The sequence below is a fragment of the Aspergillus versicolor genome (genome assembly GCF_001890125.1).
Source record: "Aspergillus versicolor CBS 583.65 unplaced genomic scaffold ASPVEscaffold_13, whole genome shotgun sequence".
Lineage (NCBI taxonomy): Eukaryota > Fungi > Ascomycota > Eurotiomycetes > Eurotiales > Aspergillaceae > Aspergillus > Aspergillus versicolor.
The window spans coordinates 357,845-373,475 of NW_024467536.1; the positions used below are offsets into that span (position 1 = coordinate 357,845).

The window sequence follows — 15,631 nt, forward strand, 5'->3', positions numbered from 1 at the left end:
TCTATTAACTGGGCTTCATCTCTTGCTTTGTCGGGGCTGTATCGAGAATTGTACAATGCGTCAACCACATAATATCATGGCAGGGTTCGAAAAAGGCAGCCTCTGGCCAGCTACAGAGGAGTGAGAAATTGGCCTTCAAGCAGGCCTGTCACATAGAATCAAGCGAGGTGAGATCAAGCAGCGGATGAGGAAGAATGTAGGGCTTTTGGGAGACGGGAGCTATAAATAGCCTATTGTGCGCTTTGCCAACGCTGGCTGATTAAGCCGAATAAGCGGATCTTCATACTGAAGCATCTTGGACCGTTCCTCCACCAGACCCTCAGCTTCTCCGATCCGTGTGCTTCTCACGACACATCAACCCAACAATGGCTGCTGCCCCTGAGCAAGGCAAGGCTCCTCTTCGTCGCACCCGCACCGGCTGCTACACTTGTCGTACTAGACGTCGCAAGGTATTTGAGCTCTAACACTGGAAGCGATTAATTACGCTAAAGCTCTCAGTGTGACGAAGTCAAACCAGAATGTGGCAACTGTGTTCGCCTGGGCTTCAAATGCGAAGGCTACGGTCTCCGATTGAAATGGCCCAATGATACATCAAGATCTACACCAGTGCCGATGCAAAAAGCTTCCGGAACAGGGGGGCTTGTGAGCCACAATCGAGCTCACCTACCCAGAGCCTCAGAATCGGCCCGTCAGGTTATGCCAAACGCCATGAGCCCAGCGTCACTGGACAGACCAGGCAGCTTGAACTTCACCTCGTCTTTCCCTCGGGAATCAAATAGGCGGGATTGTTTCCTGCTTCATCATTTCGTCACCCATGTTTCGGGGTGTCTCGTGCCATTTTTAGATGCCCAGACAGGGGATCTGTGGTCGCATCCGTTCTTACGACCAACTATTGAGTCACTCGCCGCGTCTAACCTTTACCAACTCTATACTATAAACCGACATGGCCCAACTGGCTTCACCATTGGGTCAGAAGGGTCCCTAACGGCTGCTGCCTATGTCTGGAAGAGAAATGCACTCCTCTTATACACCGATGCCATCAACACGCTCAGAAGAGCCAGTCTCAATAGCAGTGATGCAGCGGGACTGTGTCTTGCCGCAAGTCTCGCCTTGTCTCTATTCGAATGGGAGTCCGGTAGCGCTGGGTCGTATTTTGCTCACTTGGACGGCGCCGATACTATCGTACGCTTAGCATTTGAAGGGATTTCACGGTTGTCATGGGGGCCATCTCTCTTACGAGTTTGGGCAAGAATGCATCATACGAGAATGACACGACAGCTGCCCTTTAGGCCATTGGAGAGAGAGAAGCGTAGCCCGTCGAACAAGAAGATTGCAGAACTTTCGACCCAGTTTCTCCCTGGCTCAGCCAGTTTGTCAGTGCTTCTTGTTGACGCATTTGCGCTACGAAATCGGCTTGTGCTGGAGACCTGTCTCGAGGCGGGTGAATTGGGGGGCCGTTCTGCAACCCAATTCTGGCGAGAGTGGTACTCAGAGCTATTTGACTTCCCCTATGCAGCGGACTCAGATGCTCATAATGGAAAAGAGCTTGGCAAGTCTGAGCTACTGGATGGTCTCGCTCTGACCGAGTCCCTTCTCTGCGCATGGGAAGAATCACTCCCGAAAGCCGCTCAGCCGACGATGACTCCGACTTGGTCAAGTAAAGGCACAAGCAGTCAGGAGAGCCAAGCACTCCAGGTCGTTTCCTGGACATTTACAGGCAATGGACCTGCTCTGCAGTACCTGAATTACATCATGGGTCGGATCCTGTCTTCCCGAGAACTTTTAGACTTTTACTTACTGGCCGAGAATGTCCTGTGCTCTTCAAGGCCACTCCACCATCTAATCGTATCTGCGCTCTCCGTTATAGAAGCCCTGGACCCGGAAGAGTCTATTGCTCACGACACTTATGGAAATGGTCCTCTATGGGCCTTTGGGACACTGGCAACCTGTATCCCTGATCGACAGGTTGTCAGTCATCTATTGCAAATTGTGATGCCACGATTTCATCGTGTGGCTCGTTGTGGACCACTGTTGGCCACCGTAGCGCAGACAAGCGAAATCCTAGGTTGTGTCATGTCCGAAATTGATGCAGGCCGGATGCCATTTCTTTGCGATCCGGACATAGTATTGACAGATGACTTCAGCCTCGACGAAAGTTCTTTGTCGTATATAAGAATGGCGGTTATTGGACGCGAAAGAGGAAGGTTTTATAGGGATTTGGTACGAGTAGGGTAGACTTTGTAACAATATATAGGCGTCGTCGACGCCTTGAACAGCAGCGCTAGATGCTATATATTCCTATTTTTCCCTGGGGCGTTCTCTAAGGAACATACATCTGCACCAGGTTACTCAAACCTCTCAGAATCCTAAGCATTGGAAGTATTTCAAATTGAATGCTTTGGCATCAATATACTATCGATACGAACATGGAACTGTAGCCTTATAACTGCCCATTTTGCGCGTACCAAATCCACAACAGGACCATAATGGTAGTATTAAACCTACTACAACCTGGAATGGCTCATCCGACTTGGACTAGTGGCTCCCTGATAGTCAGGGTAATACAGACCAAGCGTTACTATATCAAGGTATCCGCAGCGGAATGCAGCGAATCCCGCAATGGAGAAATGAATCCAGTATGTTGAAATCTATAGTCTAGCTCTAGTTAATGGCTTGTCTTCGCACGACAAAATCGTATGTCCCCTGCGGCAGCACAACCTCATTCTTTCCATCCATATCAGCCACTGCTGCCTCATCAACAACCTTCCATCCAATGGGCAGAACCAGCGTACAGGCCGTACTAGTAGGCACCCGAACCCCCAGCTTCACCACACCACCCTGCACCCGTTCATACCGAACCCTAATAAGTCCATACGGACAATCCACTTCCCCCTCCACAAACCCAAACTCACTCTCAACCGGCGGTCTCAGCGTCCAAGTCCGATACGCATCTCCAACAGGCTTAACACCCAGCACCGCCTCATAGAACCACTCATAGATCGTGCCCAGCATATCATGGCACTTGGACCGGCACATATCCTGCCAGAACTCCAGCAGCGTTGTTTCCCCGCGTCGCAGAAAGCGCATGTAACTCGGGTGCTCCTCCTGCCGCGCCATGGCAAGCACGATGTCTGGTCTATTCACGTCCGGCTCGGCGAGTGTGTTCCACAGGTACTTTAGCCCGATTTCGCCGGCTTCAATGCGGTTCCCAGATGCAGCGCACGCGGATAGGAACGCCTTGATTATATCAGGCCGATGAACTGCCGGGACGAGACCAAATTGCAGCGCTACGGACTGTGCGACCATCGTGCAGTCCTGGACACCCGGGTTATCAAGCGAGGTGTAGAACGCATAAGGACGGGTTGTCTTGTCCGTGACAAGGAGGTGTCTGTTATACACTTCATAAATCCGATCCGCCCAGGCCGTGTATTTCTTTTCGTCTTCAACGTATCCCAGCTCTGCAGCCATAAGTGCGACATTCCGCAGACATCGATAATAAACCGCCGTCTCGATATTCGCCTGGTGGTTCCCAAAGGCGATATCTCGACCCCAGTCGCCTAACCCGTGCTCGATCAGCCCGCCATGCCGCTCCTTCGTGTACATATACTCCATATACCGCACACAGGGCTGATATATCTTCCCAAAAACCTCTGTCGAGCCGTAATACCGTTTAATCAACTCGGGTAGGAACGCAATCGCACAACCCCAGGTAATCGTATCATGCAGCGGGCCACACATATACCGAATCTCGGGCGCCATAGTCGGAACCAGGCCATTTGATTCCTGGGTATCGAGAATATCGTCCAGGATCTTGGAGTACACGGCCTCCATGTCGCGGACGTACTGCGTTGCTGGGGCCAGGAGGGAAGTTACCTCGAGCCACCCGAATTTCTCGATCTGGGGACAGTCAGTGTGGTAGCTGAAGATGTTGGAGGAGAAGCTCCAGTAGCAGGCGTTTATGAGGGCGTTGACGTCGTCCTTGTCTGTTTTCACGTATCCTAGTTGTCGCGCTGCGGAGGAGACGTGGCGGGCTGTGACGGAGTTGATGGTTGGGAGGGTGTCGTTCTGGTCTAGTGAGGCGCCTTCAATTTGGATGTAGCGCGCGCTGGTGAAGGAGAAGTCGGGTGTCCAGGATTGTTTTTCGGATGATCCGGAGAGGATGAATTTGGTGTAGACGCCATATTCGAATTCTTTGAATAGAGGATCGGGCATGAAGACGGCGCCGTTCTCATCAATGGTCTCGGAGTATCGGATGATGATTTCGGACCCTGCAGGGCCAGTTATTTCCACCCGTGGCATGATGCTGGAGTTCTGGCCAAGATCGAACATGGTCACTCCAGGATGGAGGACCTGATGCCGAACAGGGTTGAATGTATTGTGCAGGATAACCGGAGGCTGACTTTGATATCGCAGCTTTCCCCTCGGCCCTGTCAGCGGTTTAGCAGGAGCCCAGTCACTGTCGTCGTATCCAGAGACATCCCAGCCAACTGGGTATAAGCGACGATCATGATCCTCTGACATGTAGATATTCGCAAGTGTAGTTGCACTGTTTCGAACCTTCCAGCTGGGATCAGAGATGACTGTCTCATGCGAGCCATCGGTGTAGTGGACGTGGATCTCCGCGAAGAAGCACAGTTCGTTGCCATAGCGAACATAAGTATTATCCTCGTACATCGGCCAGAAGAAGCGATCACCCTGGTCACCGGCGTAAAATCCATTACCGACATGGGCGCCGATGACATTTTCCTCGCCTTCCTTGCCCCAGTGGGATGTCACATCGTAGCCGACATACTGCACGGTGCGGTGGTAGTTTGTCCAGCCCGGGTCGAGTACGTGCGTTGAAGCGGGCTTTCCATTGACGGTGAGGTTGAAATGGCCCAAGCCAGATGCAAAGATGATCACTCTTTCGACATCTTTTGAGGATGTGCGCTGTAGCGATTTGCGAAGGTAGATGGGCTTGTCTCCGCCGTTGCCAATCCATACGGCCTTCCACCGGTCGGCCTCGTTTTCGAACCAGGTGCGGAAGATCAGACTGCTATGCGGCATCTATAACTGTCAGAATGATTCATTAAGAATGTAAAAGAGGAAGAGGAGGCTACATAGGTCTGGTTCATGCTGTAAGGCGGAAGAAGTCTGGATGAGCGGGGATACGACGTGTAGAATTCATTGATCGCGCTCTTCGAAGCATTGCCATTCTCGTCCCAGACAGTCACTTGCCAGAAGTATAAAGTAGTAGACTTGAAGCCATTCTCGGGTTTGCAAACGATGTTGCGCTGGGCATCGCTCTGTACGCGGCCAGAGTCCCAGGCATCTGGCTCATCGAGCGCTGTCTTGCTGGAGGAGACACTAATACGATATGCACGCTGTTGGGCATTTGTATTATTGGCTTCGACCACCCAGAAGAAGCGAACCTCCTCAGTGTCAATACCAAGTGCTTCGTGGAAGCCGTGAATCCCGCAGCGAGTGACCTCCATTTTGCAGCACAGAAGATAACGAGGGGCAGAGAACACAGCAGTGCACAGCTCCATTAGCTCGAGCTTAAAGCAATCCAGCAGGATCCACTCCACGAGGCCATCGGTAGGCGATTCCCCGAGGTTCCTCCACAGGCCAACACGAGTCAGGCCGGAACTTCCGAGCTGGAGTCTCCAGTCCTTCTCCACATTCCGGTTGAGTTCTGGAGGCCGTTGGAACTTCGAATATTGATGAGATGAAAGCTGCATCGACCTCGGGCTATTGAATCCCGTGTAGTGGCGTATTCGCTAGGCGTATCGGACCATACACCGGATCTGGTGTATGTTGGCATGTGTGGTCATCTATATAAGAGTCTGTGTGCCCCTAATCCGAACTACCAAACACCTCACCCTCCAACACAACCGCCATGCTGTCCTTCAAGACCGTGTTCTCGGCCATTTTCCTGGCTGTGGGAGGATTTCTCTTCGGATACGACAGCGGTATCATCACTTCGACCATCTCGCTTCCCACCTTCAATGAGTACTTCACGCACCCCAGCGCCACCGTCACCGGCGGAATCGTATCCTCGTTCCAAGGTGGCGCGATCCTAGGTACCATGGTCAACATGGCTGGTGCGGACTGGGCAGGTCGAAAAAGAACAATCCTGGCTGGTGCTGTGGTTTCGATTGTAGGATGCGCGCTCCAGGCTGGGGCTGTCAGTATGGCTATGCTCATCATCGGCCGGTTCATTGCCGGTGTCGCGGTGGGAATGCTGACTGCGACAATTCCGATGTATGCTGCTGAGCTGTCAGAGCCGAAATGGCGAGCTACCCTGTCTGGCTTGTTACAGTGGATGTTGAGTTGGGGGTTTTTGGTTGCGCAGTGGCTGGGATATGGATGCTCCTTTTCTACCAACGAGTTCTCATGTATGAGCGGACTTCTCAGTTTGAAATTCAAGTGCTAACAGTTTAGGGCGATTCCCGCTTGCGTTTCAAAACATCCCCGGTCTCATTCTCGTCGCCGGTATTTGGTTTCTTGATGAGTCTCCCCGTTGGTTGATGGAGAAGGACAGACACGAGGAGGCAAAGGCCGTTCTTACACGCATTCGCAAAGGAGAGTCGGCAGAAACCATTGACCTCGAATTCCGTGAGATTCGCGATGTTATTGCAGCTGATCGGGCTGCGGGAAATACGTCGTGGAAGACAATCCTGACCAAGCCCTCCTGGCGACGGCGGTTGATCCTGGGCTGTGGTGTGCAGGCATTTGGGCCTCTTTCTGGGATTAACGTCATTAACTAGTATGGCTCCTGATCATGGATGGAGTATTTAGACTGACTGCTATAGCTATGGACCTAGGATCTATGAAATCCTCGGAATCGACAACCAAACTTCCCTCATGATCATCGGCATCAGCGGTGCGCTGTCCATCGTATACTGCAGCATCGGCCTGTACCTTGTCGACAGAGTCGGCCGTGTAAAGCCTCTCTTCGTCTCTGCCATCTTCCTCTCGGCCGCCCTGCTGGTGAATGCAGTGCAAGCACAATACATGGACCAAAGCAACGCGAACCAACTGCGGTCCATGGTTGCGATGAATTTTGTCTTCAGTCTGTTCTACACTCCCGTCGGGATTATTTCCTGGGTATGTCCACTTCCCGCATATTCAAGCATATTAAAAAAGTCAATATTAATTACTGCAGGTCTATCCCGCTGAAATCTTCCCCGTGGAGGTCCGCGCACTCGGAAACGCCCTGACGACCTTCACCAATTGGACTGTTAATCTGGTCTTCGCCCAGTTCACCCCGAATGCACTGGACAGCGTTGGCTTCAAGTATTTTTATCTGTTCTTTGCACTGAACCTGATTGCCGCTACTTGCTACTACTTCTTCTACCCCGAGACCAAGGGGCGTACGCTCGAACAGATCGATGAGCTGTTTGGCGACCAGCTTGTGCCGCATGCCATGGAGGATCCCGATGCTGCCGATGCGGCTGTGGAGAAGCAGCAGGCCACGCACTGGGAGGGGAATCAGAAGAATGCGGGGCAGGTCTAGCTTAGTTATTGTGTATAGTAATGTCCCAGTGAATGGCAGTTAATCCAAGGCATTTAATCAACAACTCGGATATCCCGTACCACCTCCCTCTCCTAATTGTGCTTAATCCTGCTCGCTCCATCTTCAGACTCGACCATGTCATCTGGATGCTGGAACTTCAACCCGAACTAATATTTTAGTCCATTTAGCGCAAACACTAATTTATTAGCGGCGGCGAAGTTGTGCTGCGAGAGCGAGAACGCCGCCGCTAAGAATGTCTCGAGAATTACTCCACTTGTCCCGATGGATGGGTCCAGTTTCAACGGCCGACGGTCTATATGCGATTGATCTTTGGCCTCAATGGACCGACCTCGCTGTTATTCACCCCGAGAGGGTCTCGAGGATCCGATCAAGCTCGGGACCATTTAACGGCAAAAATCATGTGGCACTCCGGCTGCAGATGAACCGGACTTGATAGATCAAGAGGGGAATGCTGGCCCTGTAGAACGGAGGGACTGCTCAACACTTCCCTGCTGACAGACTCCGTGCCATTGACCTGTTTGCGGAGTGGACGAATCCTTCAATTGCTAGGGTTCCTCGTTTGCAGCCTAATGGTCGTGTCACCCCTGCAGATACCCCGGGTAATGGGTTTGGTGCTGTTGACACAAACGCCTTGGGAGAGCCCTTATTCCATATTACATCCTAGTAGCCCTGCAGACCTGAAGCTTTCGCTGTAAGGCTATATATTTAGCTCCCGCCATTCATTCAATGATATACACCTATTCCTATCTCTAGGTATAGCTGCGACTGTTTCTTCCGCAGCCATAACGTCACCGTTAGAACAACGCCCACCACAAGTAGCCTGCAATTACAGAGATGGGCAAAGCCAAAGCCCCGAGCCGGAAGGCAGCTACTCTAGCTCTGCGCCAGAGATAGCCACTTATTGCTCTTTGGAACGTTTCTGGCTCATTACGGACACGCGGGTATTCTGTGTCAGGCACTGGCAGCCCTAAGAATGGGCAAATCTGCTCCCACCCTAGTCCATCATCTAGTTTTAAGGCCAGCAGTCTCTCCTTTGGAATGACCCTTTTGGCCATGGCGGTGCTTCAATCTGGTTAGCTGGAATCTGGCGTGACTGCCACTTATATAGCGGAACGTAGGAAGACGTACTACTGGGTATAATTGTCCCGGAGGGCTCTCTCGTTTTCGGGGCTGCCGGGGCTCGTACCATCAGACCAGACTCCGTATAGAACCTTGTTGAGTTCAAGGAAGCTATACATCTCCTCATCGAAGAATTTTAATACATTAAGAGGAAACATGTTCCCAATCTGGATGGCTCGGGCTGTGGTGTTATTCATGGACTTTAGCCACTTGCCCGGGTCCCTCTCAATTAATATGAATTTAGTATCAGGATCCTCCGCATACATTTCGAGAGCACCTGTCCCCAAATAGCTTGGTATCTCTACCAAACACTATCTTAGAGCGAGGAGCAATTAGCGGCTGCAAGAGACAAGTAATAGATCCTTACATCATAGTCCCCCAGCCATTTAGCAAAATCTGCTTTGTTGTAAGGACGATTCCCAGGATAATTATGGTGCTGCGCAAGTACAGCCTCTCGAAAGATCCTCATATGCTGTATTCCGTGTTTATGCAACACTTCAGCAAGGTGATAGGGAGCAAAGCCTAGGGATTTCATAGCGAGATAAAGACCCAAAGTCCCCGTTCTAATATTGGGTTAGCTGTCAGTTTTTCTTGCATTATCTCCGAGTAGACAAAAAGATAGCCAGGCCAACGCTGAGGGTTGAATTGGAACTTTCCGACCTACCGACTACAGCTGGCGACGACAACTCTCATCTACTTCGGTTTGGTCGGCAGGGACAACTTATCAATTGTGCGGGACATAGTGGGCGATGCTGTATCAGTGCTGGATAAAAGCAAAATGCTGTCCATGTCTCCTCTGAGAGATGCATCCGTTTAAGTAAAGCCTGGTACGTTGACCAACTAGATGACGCTTACGGCGCATCAGAAGCTGATATCACTCAGGTATGTTCAGGCATTCAGCTTCAGCCCAACATCAGTGTACCCCTTGCAGTGAAGTAGCCAAGTACTGATCCTGAGGACTGAATAGATTCATCATAGTCTCCATGTTAGGGACGATCCTTGGGAGATAACTCTAATAGTTCCCAAAGGAGTTAGTGATAGCTACACGAATGAAAAGTATTTCTGCCCCTTGCCTTTTCTCCTTCCAAATCCTCTTAGCTCTGTATGAAGAAAAGCTTGAAGTGGCTAGCGTTTTCATTCATGTACGGTGGATCGACGATGAAAAGATTTACTGTTCTTCTAGTATCAGAAAATACTTATTCTGCGCTGCCGCCCTAGCCACACCACCAACCAAGGTATTGGCGGTAGGGCTACCATATACTTGATCCCATGAAAGCCTGGCCCTGTCTACGGATCCAACCCCCATCAGTCGCAGCGACCATGGCCGTTAGGAAGTCCCGCAACGAACACTCTTTCAACACGATTGCGGAACCAGAGATCCTCAGAACTGTTCTTCAAAATGACATCTTCATTTTCGGTTTACCCTTCGCTATCTTGTGCCAGTTCGCTCACCCGGCCCTCGCAAAAGGTAGCTATAGTCATTCCAACTTCTCTTCACGGCTCGAGCTGCGCCTTCGCAACACTCTCCGATTCAGCAATGCGGTACTATTTGGGACGCAGCAAGAAAAACAGTCTATAGTCTCTGTGATTCATCGACATCACTCCCGCGTCAAAGGAGCTGGCTATGATGCAGATGACCCCGAACTGCACAAATGGACCGCAGCGACGATCTTCATGAGCATCCTCAATGTTCATGAGGAGTTCATCGGAAAGTTGCCACAAAGCACGAAAGAAACCCTGCTACAGGAATCAGCCATATTTGGATCTTCGCTAAGAATGCCCCCCACAATGTGGCCGTCAACGATGGATGAATTCTGGAAGTATTGGAATCATAATATTTCCACGCTTCAAATTACCCCCGAAGCGCGCAGACTGAGCCAGCATGTCCTATATCCTCAAAACACGCCGCTTTGGATGTCCATTGGGGCTCCGCTCATGCGCCTCGTTACTGCGAGCTGGCTACCAGACCGGCTGGCGAGGGAGTATAGTTTTCAACCTTCCATGATGGGCGAGCTTATGTACTACCATTTTGCGCTGTCGATGCGTGTTGCATATCCATTGATCCCGGCAGCCTTAAGCCAGCGACAGCATCGCTTTTATATGAACGATCTCAAAGAGACACTCAAGCGGTTGAGGAGGGATTAAGAAGCTTATTGGTTGAGTTAAGTTCGTTTGCCAAAGGGCTTAGGGTCACCGACTCTCTGATTAAGCAGATCGCCCTGTTCCTTGCGTCGAAAATCAATTATTGATCGGACCTTGGCTTCAATTTCATGCAATAGGGCCCACTAGCCTTGTAAGGGGAGAACTATCTGACATATTGGTGCTCAAGACTTCCAGCTCGAGACCCCGTCTGCCCATAAATATTTAGCTCAAGTTTTCCATCTACAAAATCTACGTAAATGCTCTGGGCTGCTTTTAGCTCATCGCCTACCGGTCCCATCCCCTACGTTACAGGCATGACCCGCACTGAGGATAGCCCGCGGCGCGTGCTGCTTGTCAGCACACCACGCACTGCTAGCAATCTGTTGCTGCAGATGCTGAACATCTACGAGCAACCAAATGCTCTGACTAGCGAAAGAGGCGGGTACTTCTTCTACCCATACTTTTTACACACCACCACTACTGGACTATGTGACAAGCCAGTCGAGCAATGGAGTGAGGAGGAAAAGGCTCAGACAAGGAGCGCTTTGCAATCCAGTATTCAGAATCTAGAAACCTACTCGGAACAGGCAGAGCATGAAAGCAAGATCATGTTCGCCAAAGAACACTCCTTCTGGTTCGCCCATCCAGCGTCGCTCCAGAAACTGAAAGGTGGGATTGATGACACTGAGTTCACGCGAGACTTTCGATCCGCAATTCATATCCCTGAGAGGTATGGCCCTACCCGGACTTATTCCTCTTCCAATGAGACCATTCTTTCAGACGAGTACCTGCGGACCTGGCAGATGGCTTTTATTATCCGCCATCCGGCACTCGCGTGGCCATCGCTGTACCGCGCTGTATTGAAGCTCGCGGACGAGCTGGGATTGACAGAGGAGCAATTCAGAAGCGCAACATCAGTAAGAAATATGACCTTCCACTGGGCCCGCAGCCTTTTCGACTGGACCATAAAGCAACCGTGTACGCCAAGCCCGATTGTAGTGGATGCAAACGATCTGATCCACAGCCCGGAGATAGTGCTCAAACTCTGCGAACGGCTGGGGATGGACAAGGATACAGTCAAATTTGAGTGGAGTAAGAAAGATGATCAGAAGCCAGCGCGCGCTAGCGATGTCCCAAAGGCCGAGCAGCCCCGGCACGAACGACTTGCCCCTATTATGCTGTCCACACTCAACGATTCGGCCGGTGTTATCAAGGACAAGGCCCCAGGGTGTATTGAAATCTCTGCCGAGGTTGCGAAATGGAGTGTGGAGTTTGGTGAGGAGGCCGCTCGGTCTCTTGAGAAGGCTGTTGTGAACTCTATGCCGGACTATGAGTATCTCAAATCTCATCGCATAACTGTCTAATTAGCAGTGTGGTAGTCTATAACCTATGGCAGCTAGAGAAATATACATGTATCAGCCAGGCTTGACTTTCCACCCCGAGGAACGGTGCTATTTATACTAAGCTTATACTGTATAGCGACGTAGATGACCCTACTTTAAACAATAGGCCCCGTTAGCGTTAGGGTAGGTATTCTATGTTATTCATTGTCAGCTGTGTAACTGTATGGGAAATGCTGTAGTATATTTCTATGTTGTCATGATGACGTCAGACGAATATGTAAGATCGCTCTTCTTCCCTCCAGGCACCTGCGAATTGCTTCACATATATTGGATCGCTATCCCTTGCTTCCCTGTCAATCGCATAAATATGTCTGACTTTTGGTTAACGGAGCATATCCGCCACCTGGTGGTGCAACCCGCAGACGCACGTCTCAACCCACCCGAAGGCTACCTGTTTGTTCAGGATGGTCTTATCATCTCCTGCGGGGTATTATACGCCCTTTTATACGTATTCGGTATGATGCGAGCTGTTAAGGATGGCGTTCTGCCGGGATCACTTAAGTACCTGTATGTCTACCAATATCATGCCCAGTATGTTCCTCGGGTAACTGACTGCGTAGATCTTTGACTTTGGCGTATGAATTATACTACGCCTTTGCAACAACAACCACACGGATAGAGAGAATATGCTTTCTGGCCTGGTTCCAGCTAGATCTCACGTTCGTTCTTATTGCTCTCTGGCGCGTCTATGGCCCTGATCAAAGGAAGCGTATTGCCGCGGAGATGTTTGTATATTGCGTCACAGCTCTAGCAGGGTTGAGGTACCTGTGCTCTCTCTACCCAGACGACCGCGAGCAAGTTACAGCGTATTGGACGGGCATCCTCTTGCAGCTCCCGGCGGGGTGGGTGTATGCGTATGGACTGGTTAAACATCGCTCCCTACTGGGCCATTCCCTCGAGATTTGGTATGTGGCCCCCCAATCACTACTGGTGGGCATTATTAATGTGGTTTCAGGCTTGTTCGATATCTAGGCTGCTTCACGGCTTATGGCCTGTTCATCTGGAGATATCTCAATGTCCCCAGGAACTGGGAATATGTAGGGTCGTTTTGGAGCATCGCGATCATTGTTGTCACTCTTATTCCGGAGACGGTGTACCCATTCCTATACATTTGGGTATTCAATCAGAACAAAAGCAAAGTAAAGACGGGTTAGACGTGGCGGGTCATTGGAGAGAGATAGAAATTTGCATGTACAAACAAGATTTCGAGCAAGGATATTTAGAGTCGATGCTTCTTCATCTTACTACAATGCACTGTTTTCTCAGAGGTATAATGCCTAAACACACGATCGTATCATGGGACTATCTGCTTAGCTCCTACTGTATAAACTCGATATTTGCTAGTAGCTGTAATAATTAGATAACCGGTCATGTGTGATATGATCATATGGCTTTTCACATCATCTACGCGATCCCGAACCTCCCCAGGGCCATTTTCCTGCATCAGAAGCCATATTGCCGTAGTATCAAGGCCAAATACATTTAAGCAATATCTTCACCATGGTAATCCTCGAACATAGGGTCGAACGCGTCTGGACGGTATTCACTCTATGAGTTTCAAGCCGTACAGAGGAATTTAATATGATAATATTTAGTGATGTAGAACATGGGCTGAGCTAGTAGTGTCGTAGGTGGGCTAACTAGGAAACAGGCCTTTGAGTTACTGCGAGCAGAAGATAACTCTGTAAGGGATAGATCTATGGGTGCGTACTACCTAGCCCCTCGACCATATTCATCCTGGGCAGTCCCTAGTCAATTCCTGGCCTAGTAGATACTCCAACGGTGGGTCAATGGAGGTCCAACTCCGCGATATACAACTATGTACTCCAATCACACCAACGGCGGACTTGCTCCTCCATTCCCCTCACCAGTCATACCAGACATTAATTGTCGGTTGTATATAAAAGGCCGTAGTACTCTGATAGAAAGGGGTATTGGCATTGCATCGTATATCCAGTTCAATAGTCAACCGTCTACACCATGGCCCCCGGTATCACCGAACCCAACGCAACCACCACACTGCCATCAACAACATCCAAAGACCTAACGCAGTCTCGCGACTTCGCCATCTACCGTCATCTGGTCCCCCTCCTGTCCAATCCCTCCATCACCTACCTCAACGCCTCCTTCCAACCCCCGTCTAACCTCCTCGTCCACGGGGCAATCAGCGCCTTCAACAACGAAGCCCTCCTCTCTCCCTCCCCCAAACAATCCTGGCTCCAAACAGGCGAAGACGCACGCTCCCTAATAGCACGGTACATCAACGCCTCCCCAACATCCATCGCAATCACCCGCGACACAACCGAAGGGCTGAACAACTTCGCACACAGCCTGAAGTTCAAACCAGGCGATAATGTCGTCATTCTCGACTCAGAGCACCCCCACCACGCATACGCCTGGATGTCCCTCCGACCCGCAGGCCTCGAAGTGCGCCAGATCCCTACAATCCCTGAATTCGAGAAAACGGGGCTCGTCGTAACCGCAAACGCAGACACATTCGCGCCTTATGTCGACGAACGCACCGTCGCGATCGGACTTAGCTCTGTCATGTTCCATAGCGGGCAGTGGAATGACCTCAAGGGGATCTGTGAGGTGTATCGCCCGCGCGGAATCCACGTCCTTGCAGACCTCACCCAGCAAGTTGGATTTGCGGCGGTGGATGTGACGAAATTGAATGTCTCCGCCGCTGCATTCTCCCTGCATAAGGGGCTGAACTGTCCTACCGGCTTCGCGGCGATGTATGTGGATCCTGATGTGATTAGAGAGACGGATCCGAATCCTCCGATTGTGGGCTATGGAGCTGTGCAGAATGTGCGAGCGGATTTACTTGTTCCTGCCGATGGGATTGTGTATCACCCCACTGCGCGACGGTTCGATCATCTAAATATGAACCTCGTTGCTGCGGCGGCGGCGAAAGCGTATCTGCGGTTTTATCTTGATGTAATGGGGCCGGAGAATGTGGAGGAACATCTTTATGCTCTTGGAGGCGTGTTGAGGAGGGAGTGTAAGCGGGTTGGAGTTAGGATTGTGGGACCGGGGCATGGGAGGGAGCATGCGCCGCATCTTTATATACTGGATTTACATGATGGCCGGTGGATGGAGCTGTTCAAGGAGGAGGGGATTTATGTTACCCCGTATAGACTGGGGATTCGGGTGTCGTTTGGGTTCTATAACAATGAGGAGGATGTGCTGAGTCTGGTTAGAGTGTTGGAGAAGGGGATTGAGCGCGGGATTCCAGTTGCATAGTTCACTTATTATGTCTGATATGGAGATTTATTTTCAATGATAAATACATCATGCTACATTCTGCGCATGGATATACCCCAATGCCTCGCCCGCAAGTCCCCAAGTCGAAGAACACTCCGCCAAAACGCTATACAAATACCCTGTCTCATCCTGACACGCACCGAAAGTGCGCATAGTACGTGCGGCCTGAGATATACTGTAT

At 50.7% G+C, this 15,631-nt stretch overlaps 8 protein-coding genes across 8 annotated transcripts; 6 read left to right on the forward strand and 2 right to left on the reverse strand.

Moving 5' to 3' along the window:
- Positions 1-365: 365 nt before the first annotated feature.
- On the forward strand, positions 366-2,235 carry ASPVEDRAFT_88708 (Zn(II)2Cys6 transcription factor; the record flags this gene model as incomplete). The annotated part of the gene is made up of 2 exons (XM_040818391.1): positions 366-449; positions 499-2,235. The coding sequence occupies 2 exons, from the start codon at positions 366-368 to the stop codon at positions 2,233-2,235; spliced, it is 1,821 nt and encodes a 606-aa protein (XP_040673223.1).
- A 401-nt stretch (positions 2,236-2,636) lies between these two features.
- Positions 2,637-5,474, reverse strand: ASPVEDRAFT_178087 (uncharacterized protein; the record flags this gene model as incomplete). The annotated part of the gene is made up of 2 exons (XM_040808805.1): positions 2,637-5,046; positions 5,100-5,474. 2 exons carry the CDS (start codon positions 5,472-5,474, stop codon positions 2,662-2,664), a joined length of 2,760 nt encoding a protein of 919 aa, XP_040673224.1. The 3' UTR covers positions 2,637-2,661.
- Positions 5,475-5,624: 150 nt separating this feature from the next.
- On the forward strand, positions 5,625-7,576 carry ASPVEDRAFT_202274 (sugar porter family MFS transporter). The gene is made up of 4 exons (XM_040809370.1): positions 5,625-6,377; positions 6,424-6,748; positions 6,795-7,089; positions 7,148-7,576. Exons 1-4 carry the CDS (start codon positions 5,879-5,881, stop codon positions 7,496-7,498), a joined length of 1,470 nt encoding a protein of 489 aa, XP_040673225.1. The 5' UTR covers positions 5,625-5,878; the 3' UTR covers positions 7,499-7,576.
- Positions 7,577-8,313: 737 nt separating this feature from the next.
- Positions 8,314-9,331, reverse strand: ASPVEDRAFT_56833 (uncharacterized protein; the record flags this gene model as incomplete). Its single annotated transcript, XM_040815261.1, has 4 exons — positions 8,314-8,581; positions 8,648-8,949; positions 9,006-9,201; positions 9,303-9,331. The coding sequence occupies 4 exons, from the start codon at positions 9,329-9,331 to the stop codon at positions 8,314-8,316; spliced, it is 795 nt and encodes a 264-aa protein (XP_040673226.1).
- Positions 9,332-9,880: 549 nt separating this feature from the next.
- ASPVEDRAFT_46766 (oxygenase MpaB family protein) lies at positions 9,881-10,966 on the forward strand. Its single transcript, XM_040813638.1, has one exon. It carries the CDS (start codon positions 9,959-9,961, stop codon positions 10,781-10,783), a length of 825 nt encoding a protein of 274 aa, XP_040673227.1. The 5' UTR covers positions 9,881-9,958; the 3' UTR covers positions 10,784-10,966.
- A 56-nt stretch (positions 10,967-11,022) lies between these two features.
- ASPVEDRAFT_46767 (uncharacterized protein) lies at positions 11,023-12,223 on the forward strand. Its single transcript, XM_040813639.1, has one exon. It carries the CDS (start codon positions 11,038-11,040, stop codon positions 12,142-12,144), a length of 1,107 nt encoding a protein of 368 aa, XP_040673228.1. The 5' UTR covers positions 11,023-11,037; the 3' UTR covers positions 12,145-12,223.
- Positions 12,224-12,457: 234 nt separating this feature from the next.
- Positions 12,458-13,452, forward strand: ASPVEDRAFT_202285 (uncharacterized protein). The gene is made up of 3 exons (XM_040809371.1): positions 12,458-12,690; positions 12,744-13,088; positions 13,139-13,452. Exons 1-3 carry the CDS (start codon positions 12,491-12,493, stop codon positions 13,335-13,337), a joined length of 744 nt encoding a protein of 247 aa, XP_040673229.1. The 5' UTR covers positions 12,458-12,490; the 3' UTR covers positions 13,338-13,452.
- A 711-nt stretch (positions 13,453-14,163) lies between these two features.
- Positions 14,164-15,429, forward strand: ASPVEDRAFT_142683 (uncharacterized protein; the record flags this gene model as incomplete). Its single annotated transcript, XM_040807859.1, has 1 exon — positions 14,164-15,429. One exon carries the CDS (start codon positions 14,164-14,166, stop codon positions 15,427-15,429), a length of 1,266 nt encoding a protein of 421 aa, XP_040673230.1.
- Positions 15,430-15,631: the final 202 nt, after the last annotated feature.